Below are 14314 nucleotides of genomic sequence, written 5' to 3'. Positions count from 1 at the left end.
AATAACCAAAGAAGAAAGATTCGATTCGGTTCGATGCGGTGGGTTGAACTTCGGAGTAGCTCAGTGTTAGAGCACCCAGTGCGTAGAACGGGGGGTCCCGGGTTCGATTCTCGGTGCCAGAGCGAATTTTTCTCCATTAATAACAAATGGTAATCATCACAGATAAATTCTGTAGGACCAAAAATTAATCTTTACATACACCAGGTCCTGGTAAGTGTCCATATCAAACATTCAATCATAGTCATCATAGTGTTAAAAATAAAAGGGATATGCCTACTTCTCGGCTACTCCATACAAAGAAAACAATCATGCTACAGAAATTGGTTTTTATAACTTCCATGAAAACACAAATTTTCAACATTCGTGATTTTGGTACAGTGATTTTTTTACATTCTGGGTTGTATGTGCATGTGGGGATATTTATCTTGATCATCAATGCATATATTTTTCCTTCTTAAAGCAGGGTTGATACGATACAAATGTTCTTGGATCAAGTACACTTGGATGTTCTGCCCTCATCACTTGGGCGCTACTTAGATCATATCAACAGTTTCATCCAAGCCCACTTGGATCAAGTACACTTGGACACTTCCTGGATCGTATCAACAGTTTTACTCAAGCCCACTTGACAGGGTGGTTACATCCAAGTTGAGTATGATGGTGGCCAACTTATTTTGTTCCACGTGAAACTTTTGTGTATTTAAAAATGGTGAGGAAAACATGGAGGGTGAAATTCATAAAAGGAAACAGAACACAAGTAAGTGGATGGTTAGGGAAAATGTAAGATACAAAGTGCTATACAAGACAAAGAAAGTGTTGTGGAATGTGAGGTTAGTGGACTATAAGAACAAGGGTGCACGGAACTCAACAGTAGTAAGGACATCAAAGAACATTAACATTCCTCGTTTTGGTGAGAGTGACGTTCTAAAAATACCATTAACTCTATGCAAACAATTTATAAACAAGAGATAGGCTACAAGAAATTAAAGCACCAAATACCGGCTACTTCACAAAGTAAATTGGAAGAAGCTACAAAAGCCTCACATCCAGGATCCATTTCCAGGTCCAAAGTTTTTTCTTCTCTTTTCTAGGCGTTGTTTTACGAATTTCAAGCTCCTATATAAGCAAATCGCGACCATTCCTACGCCTTTCAAAACTAAATCCGCCATCTTATTGACTGTCCAAGCACTGGCCGTAGAAATCAATCTCGACCAAGTGCATGTATACAAGCACAGTCTACTATATACAGTCACGAAGCTTGAATTTTGAGGGTGCTAGAAACAATAGACTGTGACGGTACTATTTTGCATTGCCTGTAATGAGGTGATATTAGCGATCCTAGTGGTGAGCAACTATCTAATGTTTGCATATTTACTACGTATTGAGCTTCGCGACTGTACTAGACTGTGATACAAGTGTACTTGGTCCATGTTGCGATCCAAGCACACATGTTCCATGCCAACCTGGCTTAAACCAATGAATGGGTTTTATTTTTATCTATCTATGGCATTAAAATCGTCCTCCAGTGGCTTAAGGAGGGAAAGCTGGTGATCAACAAGATCTCCCAGCTAGGTCCAATGGACCCGTCGACCAACAGCAGGTGTGGTCCTCCAGACATTCTGGGGTTGTGTGTGAATGAAGTAGCCACCAAAACGTTAAAAAATGGTGTTCACTTAAATCGGCTACAACTTGCCATTTTCACTCCAATATGAAATGAGTACCATTAAGATAAAATTATCCGGAGGTAAAATAGTCCCCCAATCGGATCTCCGGGTGGGGACTACTTTAATGGTACAGTTTTTTTTAATCGTCTGTAGCTGCATTTAGATTGGCAACAGGCCATGACTGTTTGGCCAAGCATCTGCATAGAATACATCAGTCCTAACTGTCCATTGTGCAACTAAAATCAAGAAGTGGATTCGGAACACCTCAAAATCTGTGCTTCAGTGGCTGGTCATGATAATATCTTTGAAAAATATTGGAGTGCAAGAGGTCAAATGACTTGTCAAACGCCTGGCATTAGAAAACAACAACAACAACATTTTTATCTATCCAACATATACCATAGGCCTACGGTATACAAATCTTATTCGGAAAATAATGTTCGTTTCAGAGATGTATGAAAGATTCCCAAAACTGTAATTTATTCAAAACTTTTTTTAGCTTAGTTACAACGACTTCCTTTTAGAAGTTTTCTGAATATTTTTATTTTAATGTTCGGGCACTTGACATATTGTCATTCATTTCTGAATATAAGACATATGATAATTTAAATGTTTTCTTTTAAATTATGGTTTATTTAATGAGCTCGCAACTGCCGAAGTTATATCAGCATCGCCAGTGTGCCAGAATTTTGTCCCGCAGAAGTTCATTTAAATGGTGGTAACTCATAAATAAAGTTTGGTTTAGAGTAATAAATTATGTCTAAAAAAATATACATATTTCGAATCGAAACTTCTTCAGGCAAAAAAATATATGAAATCTGAAAGGATCTACACTGAACTGCTTACGTCAAAAGAATACAAAGTGACCAATTTAAGAGATTGTAAGAAATAACATTATATATCATCACAGCTCAATTTGAGCAAAAATTATAACACTTACCAAGTTAGTAGCCAGTGAAGAAACAGACGTGTAATACTTACTTACTGGCTTTTAAGTAACCCGGAGGTTCATTGCCGCCCTCACATAAGCTCGCCATTGGTCCCTATCCTAAGCAAAATTAATCCATTCTTTATCATCATATCCCACCTCCCTCAAATCCATTTTAATATTATCTTCCCATCTACGTCTCGGCCTCCCTAAAGGTCTTTTTCCCACCGGCCTCCCAACTAACACTCTATATGCATTTCTGGATTCGCTCATACGTGCTACATGCCCTGCCCATCTCAAACGTCTTTAATGTTCCTAATTATGTCAGGTGAAGAATACAATGCGTGCAGTTCTGTGTTGTGTAACTTTCTCCATTCTCCTGTAACTTCATCCCTCTTAGGCCCAAATATTTTCCTAAGCACCTTATTCTCAAACACCCTTAATCTCTGTTTCTCTCTCAAAGTGAGAGTCCAAGTTTCACAACCATACAGAACAACCGGTAATATAACTGTTTTATAAACTCTAACTTTCAGATTTTTCGACAGCAAACTGGATGATAAAAGTTTCTCAACCGAATAATAACAGGTATGTCTCATATTTATTCTGTGTTTAATTTCCTCCCGAGTATCATTTATATTTGTTACTGTTGCTCCAAGATATTTGAACTTCTCCACCTCTTCAAAAGATAAATTTCCAATTTTTATATTTCCATTTCGTACAATATTCTGGTCACGAGACATAATCATATACTTTGTCTTTTCGGGATTTACTTCCAAACCTATCTCTTTACTTGCTTCCAGTAAAATTCCCGTGTTTTCCCTAATCGTTTGTGGATTTTCTCCTAACATATTCACGTCATCCGCATAGACAAGCAGCTGATGTAACCCGTTCAATTCCAAACCCTCTCTGTTATCCTGGACTTTCCTAATGGCATACTCTAGAGCAAAGTTAAAAAGTAAAGGTGATAGTGCATCTCCCTGCTTTAGCCCACAGTGAATTGGAAACGCATCTGACAGAAACTGACCTATACGAACTCTGCTGTATGTTTCAGAGACACATTTTAATTAATCGAACTAGTTTCTTGGGAATACCAAATTCAATAAGAATATCATATAAAACTTCTCTCTTAACCGAGTCATATGCCTTTTTGAAATCTATGAATAACTGATGCACTGTACCCTTATACTCCCATACGCCTAAAACCACACTGATGATCCCCAATAATTTCATCTACATATGGAGTTAATCTTCTCAAAAGAATATTGGACAAAATTTTGTACGGTGTCAACAAAAGTGATATTCCTCGAAAGTTACTACAGTTAGTCTTGTCCCCCTTCTTAAAGATGGGTACGATAATAGTCAACTAGACTACAGAGTACTAATAGTACAGACGTGTAATAGTCAACTAAATTCCACTCAAGAATTTTTTAGGTATGTTTAATTAATTCTCCCTTTAGCTTTTAAAGAAGTGTCCGTATCTTATTATAAAGTGCAAGCAACTAGGTAAACATGCGTAGCTCTCATGAACATTCTAGGACTTACAGTGTACGTCGTGGAGCGACAGATGGACTAGCATGCATCACTTACTTGAAATCTAGCGACTGATCTATGTTACACATGGTAAATGGTACTGAATACGAAACTGACCTATTCCCTCACCATGTACATTTCTTTTAGGGGCTTGAGAAGCATCAACATTGTGCCTCCTGATAAATGTCATTCCATTTTCCGGTTCTGTCTCGTCTGCAGAAGTCTCAGACTCCTCAGCCTTTCTTTCTAATGTCCGATGCTCGATCTTCGCATGGCCGGTATCCGTCTCTGTTACAGTATCGTGGTCCAGCCGACTGGAGATTGGAAACGCTTTGGCTTGAAACACCTGGAAGTGACGATGGAAAATAGTTTAAATATGTGATTGCCTTTTCACTGTAGAAAACATCTATGTACAGCGATTATATAGTAAAGTACACATAAAAACATTTGACTAATAAGTAACTGATTAACTAGTGGACTTACTCGTGTTATTTATGTAAGTCTGTGCGGCTTACAGCTGTTTCAGTGCATCATCACACCATCTTCGGAGCCTACTAGATCTCGGCGTCATCTCGAACTTCTCTGCCTGTTATGTGGGTGTGTTTGATTGTTGAAAGGTGTTGAAAAGTGGAGTCAAATAATGTGTGTGTACTGAAATTGATCTGTGTGTTGAGAATTTGATCGGGGTGTGTTTTAGTGTGTTTGTATATTTCCTATTGTTCTAGTGTGTTGAGTTTTTGGTTTTTGAGTTGTATGTGTAGGATTTCCATGTCCGCATTTATGTTATTGTATGTATGGTTAGCATTGGTTATGTGATCGGCGTATGTAGATGTATTGTGTCCTCTGGTTATTGCTTTAATGTGTTCTTTGTAGCGTGTTTGGAATGATCTGTCTGTCTGTCCAATGTAGAACTTGTCGCAACTATTACATGTGAGTTTGTATACACCTGTGTGGTCGTATTTACTTGTTTGTGTTTTTTGTGTGTTGAGATGTCTTTGTAGTGTGTTTTCTGTTCTGTATGCTATGTTGTATTTCTGCTTTCTGAATGAAGATGCGATCTTATGTGTGCTTTTGTTTTCATATGTTAGTGTGATGTATTTCTTGTGTTCTTGTGTTTGTGTTGTGTTTTGCGTGTTTTTGTGTTTGTTAAGTTTTTGCTTTGTCTTCCTTATGATGTTGTCTATTATGTTTGGGTTGTAACCATTTTCTTGTGCTATGTATTTGATTGTGTTCACTTCTTCATTGTAGTGTTGTTGGCTCATGGGTATGTTGAGTAATCTGTGTACCATTGTCCTGAATGCAGCATGTTTGTGTTGTATGGGGTGGTTAGATGTGTTGTGTATTTGTGTGGTGGTGGTGGTTGGTTTTCTGTATATTTTGAAGATGTGTTTGTTGTCAATTTTTGTTATGGTGATGTTTAGGAAATTCATGGAGTTGTTAATCAATTACTTATATTCAAGTGTTAAAAGTAGTGTACGCAAGATTTAAAATGGATTTGACCAATCTTGCATATAAACTGTCATATTATTACTAAAAGTCTTAACAGTACTTCTCACACAGGTTATCTTATTATATAACAAGATACCTGGAGATATTAAACATTTAAACTATGAATGTTTTAAAACCAAAGTAAAAACTATTTTACTTCAGTCCATGTCTTTCAAATTTAGTGATTTTTTTTTTATATTAAAGTGATAAAATAGAATACCGATAACTACCTTTATTCCTATTGCACATAATTCTTTACCCTAACAATATTAATAAAAAATACACAGAATAACTAAGATAAAATCTCTTAAAAGATTAACAGAAGAGTGTTATCCCAAAATACTCAAATGTTGTGAATATTGTACCTTAATCAGCATCTCCCAAGGTCTGTAAACATTCTCCTCTTCCACACACGGCTCTATAAGAGGCTCCCATGCTCCAACCCTGTCATTGTAATACGAGGCCTGCAGTTGAACTTCAGCTGAAAACACAACAACCCATTGTCACAAATGACTACAAATTTCATGTCAAGTATTGTTATGTAGGAAAATATAAATTTATCATTCATCCTAATAACCTAATAAAAAATTTAAAGCTATAATGAACACACATTTGTTTGCTATTTTTATAAAGATATTAGGTGTGCGATTCCCAATGCAATGTATGGTGAGAACAAAATGGAAGTGTAACAGATCACATGGTACTTCTCACAATGTTGTCAAGTTTTGATAGCATATTTTAAAATGGTTAACTGGTGTAATAGACGAAACTGAAATAATTTGCTACATAAATTTAAAAAACAATGATAGTAGTAGCAGTAATAAAATAATAATAATAATAATAATAATAATAATAATAATAATAATAATAATAATAATAATAATAATAATAATAATAATAATAAATCTGCAGCCGAAATTTTTCTGGTAATTTTCGATTTTCTAAAAATAACTGTTCCTAACATATATGATTAACCGCCCTGAAACCGAAAATCGCTTTTTTGAAATTTTTGTTTGTATGTCTGTCTGTCTGGATGTTTGTTACTGTACCTTTTCATGTGATAATGGCTGAACCAATTTATATGAAAATTGGAATATAAATTAAGTTCGTTGTATCTTAGAATTTAGGCTATATGGCATTCAAAATATTTTATTTAAAAGGGGGGTTATAAGGGGGCTTGAATTAAATAAATCGAAATATCTCCCTTATTATTAATTTTCATGAAAAATATTACATAACAAAAGTTTCTTTAAAAATAATTTCCGATAACTTTCATTCCATGCAAAATTTTGATAGGACTGATATTTAATGAGATAAATGAGTTTCAAAATTACAATAACAACACCATCTAATGCGATGTAATGAAATAAAAAACAAATGACTTCGTCTATAAGGGGCCTTGGACAATAACAATCGAAAGCTATGAAACATAGCCTACAGAGAATTTTTCTGTGTTTGTATGAAGTAATATCGGAAGGTAATTAATTGTTTATTTATTATTTCACCATTGGAAAGTGTAGTTTCTCTAGATGGACATAATTCTACAATGTTATTACAGTAACTTCTGAAACATATAGCAAGTAATATAAAGTATACACATTAAAACTAAATGATATGTCAATCTTCATTAAACTATGGTTGCATGTAATAACAATTAAAAAACATGTTAAAGAAATTGTCATTGCACCAAATGATTGCTCTCTGGACCAAATGACCGCATTTTAATTATTTAAATACAATTTAAATTAAGTAACATATTAAATGATTTATCCTTCTGTCAAACACGAATGTTCCCTGGATCAAACGTCCTATTTTAATTATGTAATTACTTTATATTTATTTCTATCAGGTGCAGCGGAGAGCACAGGTACAGCTAGTAGTAGTAGTAGTAGTAGTAGTAGTAGTAGTAGTAATAATAATAATAATAATAATAATAATAATAATAATAATAATAATAATAACGTAGCATTATATACATAGTGTGCAGTATCGTTGCTTACTGATATTAACACAATTCAACAATGAATGTACTTACCTTTCATGTGCATCTGTTTGGACCAGTCATTGACATTAGCTTCTGCAGAGGACTTGAATAAGAGGACAGGAGTTCTGTGATTTCCATCTTCCATTTCAAAAACAACACGAATTTTAGGAATTGCTACTGTGAACGTTTCACTAGGTCTCCCTTCAGGATAAGCTGGCTGACCATACAGCAGACTTTCTAGATAGAAAAAAACAATTTACAGATTCATTATTAATAGACTGATTTCAATCAATCCCTATTTCTAAAATAAAATAATCTATAATAGAGTTTATGAATCACAACTTAATTGCAGGCACGAGATTCATTCAATATGATTTATAAATCACTAGGCATTCTATATTGTATCAGAGGCGTATTTGCGGTGGAGGTGGAGAAGCATAGAAACCAAAGTCTTCTATCAACTGAAACACAAGACAAAATCTGCAAGGTAAAGCAGAGAAAATACATACAGAAAAAAATGCAGTACTTCCTGAAATATAATTTCATCCAATACAATATGTTTCTAACATCATGCCACGACTAACGAAAGCTACTCATACATTCTATGGTATGGACATTGGAAATTCCTACTGCTATCAAGAGAATGTGTGTGGGAAACAATGGAAAAATAGTTAAGGGGTTAGGTACAGCTTACAGCAGTAAAATTTTTGGAAATATTCAACATTTTTTTCCTCCATTATTATATCTTGTATAATAATGAAAATTGGTATGTGTAAAACACTTTCCTTGTGCTATATGAAAAAAATAGTTTTACGATTTAAAACATATATATATATTTTTTTTTAATTCAAAATGTGCAGTTCACTGTGTAGTGATGAAGTGTTTCCCTCATAACTCATAAACTTGTTAACTTTTTCATGTTCTCCCTTTTTTATTGTATTGCTGAAACTCATGTTTACAATATCATGCTCTTTCAACTACATTCCTTAATAAATAATTTTTATTTTGTGTTAGAAGAAAATACTGATATTTAACCATTTTGTAAAATGAATTTATTTTTTTATTAGACAATCTATCAAAGGTAGAAAAGTGGTCTTGCATCATATGACATGCACTAATACACACAAGAAATTTCATCACAGAATGTTGCATAGTTTTTTAGTTGTGTGGGAAACGCTTCATCACTGCACAGTGAATTGAAAAAAAAAAAAAAAAAAAAAAAAAAAAAAAAAAAAAAAAAAAAGTAATTTTTTTTTTAAATCGTAAAATAATTGTTTCATATAGCAGAGGGACAGTGTTTTACAAACACTAATTTTCATTACCGGTATTGTACAAGATACAGTAAGGAGGAAAGAAATGTTGAATATTTCCAAAATTTTACTGCTGTAAGCTGTACCTAATCCCTTAAATGAGTTGATTCATTAGATGTATCGGTATTTCATGAAATGCCATTTATTTTTTATTTGTATTTTTTTTTCTTGCCAGTCAATCTAGTTGCCATGCACATCTATCTTACAATTATATTTGGATATGACAATGTAATGCATAATATCAGAGGTGTAATTTACTTACCACACGTTTCAGGGAAGATATAAGGCTGAATTTTTTTTGGTGACCAGAGATCTTCCAAATCAGAATTAAAATGCCCCATTTTTGAGGGTGGCTCAGGCTCTTCTGTTTGAAGAGAACTAACAATATCCTCTATCACCTACAAAAAGGAAACAAACGCATGTAAGAAAGTGTGATGAATCAGAGATACATATTAAAGATTTTCTTCAGAAGAAAAGCTGTGGGGATTTTCACGGTGTTGGAACTTTCGCATACTCTGTTAAGTTCATTATGCATGGCAAATCCAAAATAATTATGGGTAATTTGTTTTGAATAGTCAGGCATAACGGACCTAACAGAGAATGCCATGCTTCACATTCAGTACTGCCCATATCCTACATTCTTAGCCCTTATTGGCACTCTAAAACTTTGGATATGCAGTATATCAAGTCCCAGCACACGGTGGAAATACGTAATTATTTTCAGAACACAATCACTGTGAAAGCCTGAAAGATCAAAACCTTTTCTTCTTGTATTTTGTTTGATATAAGAAATATTTCTTTGTCATCAGTGTGTCTGGCTTCCACGTTTTGAGGAGCACATTCCTCAGCTAGAGAAAAAATGTTGTAGCTGGCACAGCTGAAATATTTCGCAACTTTAATAAAAAACATGTTCTTCACTGCGCGCGGGGGGGGGGGGGAGACATTGTGCGTTGCTGCGAAGGTTTGTAAAAACACGGTTTTTTTTTATAAATTTAGTTTATTAAACTGTAATACCCAATGCATGTAGTGTAACGTGTTATTATTTGTTCAATCGATGATTTTATTTACTATAGTTACTTTATTTTCAAAATATGCCTTCATCTCTTTCATTTGATAATAATGATTTGTCTAAATGGCGTGGTTCCACATTACAAAGCAATTACCATGTGACACATAACAACATATTGACTTGTAGTAGTAGAAACCTATATAAGTAGATGAAGAGAAATCATAAGAGGCTAATACAAGACATTATCATTATCGTATATACGCGAATATTCCGCGCATATTTTTTTTCGGAATTTAGCAAAGAAAAACTGGAGTGCGCGCATTATTTGAAACACAAATTACAGCCATTTTTTTCTCTAAAAAATAGGGTGCGCGGAGTATTCGCATATATACGGTATTATCATCATAATCATTATCATTTATTATATTATTATTATCATTATCATCTTCATTATCATTATATTTATCATCATCATCATCATCATTATTATTACCGGTATTATATTATTATTAGTATTTTTTTTTTTATTTTAGTAGGTTATTTTACGACGCTTTATCAACAGCTTAGGTTATTCAGCGTCTGAATGAGATGAAGGTGATAATGCCGGTGAAATGAATCCGGGGTCCAACACAGAAAGTTACTCAGCATTTTCTCATATTGGGTTGAGGGAAAACCCCGGAAAAAACTTCACCCAGGTAACTTGCCCCGACCGGGAATCGAACTCGGGCCATCTGGTTTTGCGGCTAGACGCACTAACCATTACTCCACAGGTGTGGACTATTATTATTACTATTATTATTATTATTATTATTATTATTATTATTATTATTATTATTATTATTATTATTTACTACCATTAGGGCCTACTATTAAAGTAACAATACTACATTACTCACAAAACATAGCTGTCTACTTGTTTAACCTTTGCAATCTATCAGATCTAAAATTACGTACAACCTACCTGGGGTCTTTTCCGACTCCGGACAATTTTTTTTTAAATTTTAATGAAATTTTTGTTTTCTTATTATTTTATATATACCATATGATGTGTTATATAATTTATTATAATTATATTTTATTTATTTATATTATTGTCGTTTTGTTTTTCTCTTTTATTGAATACAATCAGATATTCCTTATGACAAACTATATCAAGTATAGAACGTTTTGAAGTAGTGTTCCTTACAACAATGGATTTAAGCCCAGATCACATATATAACAGATTGCTCATCCCTACGTTGAAATCGGTAGCACTTTGAAGAGAACAACCACCAGAATCGCTACCCGTCCACCATAAACAAACACAAGATGGCAGTACAGTCGCTAATGCAATTCAAATGGGAGTTATGACGTGACTCCTTATGTAATAACTAAGTGGCAGCATAGTAAACCTAACAAAAATTGTTACCGTCAAAGCCTATAAGGCCGAGCAATCTGGTATATATAATCTAGGATTTAAGTAACAGCTGCATATTGCGGCAAAACCCGGAGCTAATACAGAGTTATAACAGCATTTAAATTAAATAACCTCAGATGAACGAAACTAAATAAAATGGGAAGTAGCACACAACGTAGCTGGCGTATTAACCCCGAGTCCAAATATTCGAAATTCAATTGCATATAAATATGTAAAAAAAAACAAATGCTTATATAAATCAATTTAGAGAGAGTAACAGAAGCATATCTAGAATACTGAATGAATTGAACTACATTCTGCCAACTTATAAGCGTATGTAAAAAGTATGGGGTCAGAAGAGACCCCAGATAGATTGCAAGGATTAATACTCACATTGTTCACTGTATGCACAGTGCTTGCTGATAAATGGACATCTATTGTGCTCACAGAAGCAGTCACTTTCAGGCCATCCTCTACAGACTTGAAGCTCTTAACAAATTCAATATCGCATGGATGTAGAACCTGAAAATATCAGTGTGTAATAGGCCTGAGTTTTTTTTTAGTGAAATTTGGCGCTTAGACTTACAAATTATAACATACAGCATGTCGATTGTTGTGGCATTTTTAAAATGACGCAGCTATAGTCCCGTCACTCTTATTTCCGGCAGCCAATCACATTGCAAGTCGGTTACATTTAAATGTGTGCGTCTTATGATTCGCTACTAATGACGTTATGCACTTTCTAAGGCTCGATAAATACTTAATACAATCGCCCGCCATTTTGGCTCTTTTGTTGGCGTTCGCAGAAAGCACACGAGGACATTATTTCCCGCTCAATTATTTGCTCAATTACAGTGCGTTTGACTTATTATCATAGGAGCTACGACATGATAATGTTTAACAGTGCGTCTGGTAGCTCGGCAACAAAAGAACAAAAATGGCGAACGATACTACCTACCTACACTTTTTTTTTTCGTTGTTGGTAACTCTATAGCATCTATTACATGCTTTATGGTTGTGCTAACAGAAGGAGTTACTTGTCAACAATGTGACGCTGAAACGTGTGTTCAGGTTACTGCCCAGCGACAGTCCTGATGTATATTATATTTTGATGATTGCCTAATTAATATGAACCCGGCACACTCACAATCACATTCATACAAATTTCCAGACTCTAGACACCCAGGTAATTCTTCTTCAAGAAAAATTCACTGAGAGCCGAGGCCGGGAATCGAACCCGGCACCTCCAGACCTGTAAGCAAGCATGCTGACCAACAGACCACGGAGGCAGTGTAACTAGACTTTATAGAGCCTTCACTTCCTAAGGCGTAAGCAAAAAGGAGAAGTCACGCTGGAAATAACAGCGACGCGACTGTAAATCAGAATTGCCACACTGGTTATTTTCTACTTAAATTAGTGGAAAATTTAAAATGGAATTAGATTTGAGACATCATAGGATTTTGGTAGGAACACAATAATCTGAGCCGGGGGTGGGGGGGGGGAATCTATGATCGGTACCCCTCCTGATTCAACACTGACTGCCAGCCTATAGAAAGTACGCACTTTATGTACAGAAAAGAACGATGAAATTTTTATGCACTACCACTATAGTATTGCTACAAAGGAAATGCAAAAATATGTAAAAAAAATATTACCGAGTGGGGAGGTTGTTTGTTGCGTCCCTGAAGTTTCGAAAGAATCTGAAGCCCAGCCAAAGAACAAACCAGCGAATCTCGACCAGGATGACGGCTGTAGTCTATCAGAAATTCAGTGCGTAGAAGTAAGGCATGGCCATTGTGCTCTGACAGATCGGCAAACAGCATTATCTCTGGCTTCCTCAGCTGCACAGACACCGATAACCCTGTGGAGAAAAAGTAAAGCACACAATTGTTATTTAACAATGACCACATCTTTTTTTTTTCAGAGTCTGACATTTAAAATTTTGTTTGGTTATCAAAATTATCTATCTCATTTGAAAACCACAGACGATGCCAGTCTGCTACCTAAGGGCAAGTAATGAAAGAAACAATATTAAATACAGAGGGTGCTAAAAATATGTATACACTCTTTCAATGAATACAACGTTAAGAATTATTATGATACAGAAAAGTTTCAAAATTAAAAATAATGTGAACTAATGTTGTTGTTTTCTAATGCCAGGCGTTTGACAATAAAGTCATTTGACCTCTTGTACTCCAATATTTTTCAAAGATATTATCATGACCAGCCACTGAAGCACAGATTTTGAGGTGTTCCGAATCCATTTCTTGGTTTGAGTTGCACAATGGACAGTTAGGGGACTGATATATTCCAATTCTATGCAGGTGTTTGGCCAAACATTCATGGCCTGTTGCCAATCTAAATGCAGCTACAGACGATTTTCGTGGTAAATCGGGAATTAACTGTGGACTTTGATGCAGAGAGTTCCATTTTTTCCCCTTGGGATTGAGTTATCAAATTTTGTTTGTTGAAGTCTAAGTATGTAGATTTAATAAATCTCTTCACAGAGTAATACGTAGATTTAGTAACAGGTCTGTAAGTAGCAGTGCTGCCCTTCTTTGCTAAAGCATCCGCATTCTCGTTTCCCAGGATTCCACAATGGGATGGTAGCCATTGGAATACAATTCTTTTATTGAGTGATATTAATTGAGAGAGCATTTTAGTTATTTCTGCTGTTTGAGATGAAGGTGTGTGTTCAGAGACTATTGATAGAATAGCTACTTTGGAGTCTGACAATATAACTGCATTCTTAAATTTATTGATGTGGCATAGAAGATTCCTGAGACTTTCACTGATTGCAGTGATTTCTCCATCAAAACTTGTTGTTCCATACCCAAGAGATGTATAAAGTGAGAAGAGACAGCACGTAACACCTGCACCGGCACCTTGTTCCCTGGAGATCAAGGATCCGTCGGTGTATAAATGAAGCTAGTTTTGTATATTAATTGTCTCTAAAGACAATTGTTTCATTATTTCAGTGTTTACTTCTGATTTCAGTATTTCTT

General features: G+C 34.9%; 1 protein-coding gene across 1 annotated transcript in view; it reads right to left on the bottom strand.

Annotated features, from left to right (window-relative positions):
* Positions 1-14314, bottom strand: part of LOC138713806 (intermembrane lipid transfer protein VPS13A-like) — a 239265-nt gene that overhangs the window by 95504 nt on the left and 129447 nt on the right. The window contains exons 30-35 of the mRNA XM_069846241.1: positions 12965-13170; positions 11703-11831; positions 9167-9302; positions 7646-7831; positions 5976-6091; positions 4240-4468 (exon numbers count right to left, since the gene is read on the bottom strand). Of these exons, the coding sequence (XP_069702342.1) occupies positions 4240-4468; positions 5976-6091; positions 7646-7831; positions 9167-9302; positions 11703-11831; positions 12965-13170 (1002 nt within the window). The remainder of the gene's footprint in view (positions 1-4239; positions 4469-5975; positions 6092-7645; positions 7832-9166; positions 9303-11702; positions 11832-12964; positions 13171-14314) is intronic.

The sequence above is a fragment of the Periplaneta americana genome, chromosome 14 (assembly GCF_040183065.1).
Source record: "Periplaneta americana isolate PAMFEO1 chromosome 14, P.americana_PAMFEO1_priV1, whole genome shotgun sequence".
NCBI classification, from domain to species: Eukaryota; Metazoa; Arthropoda; class Insecta; order Blattodea; family Blattidae; genus Periplaneta; species Periplaneta americana.
The sequence above is the reverse complement of the archived record's forward strand: the minus strand, read 5'-3'. Positions and strand labels throughout refer to the sequence as shown.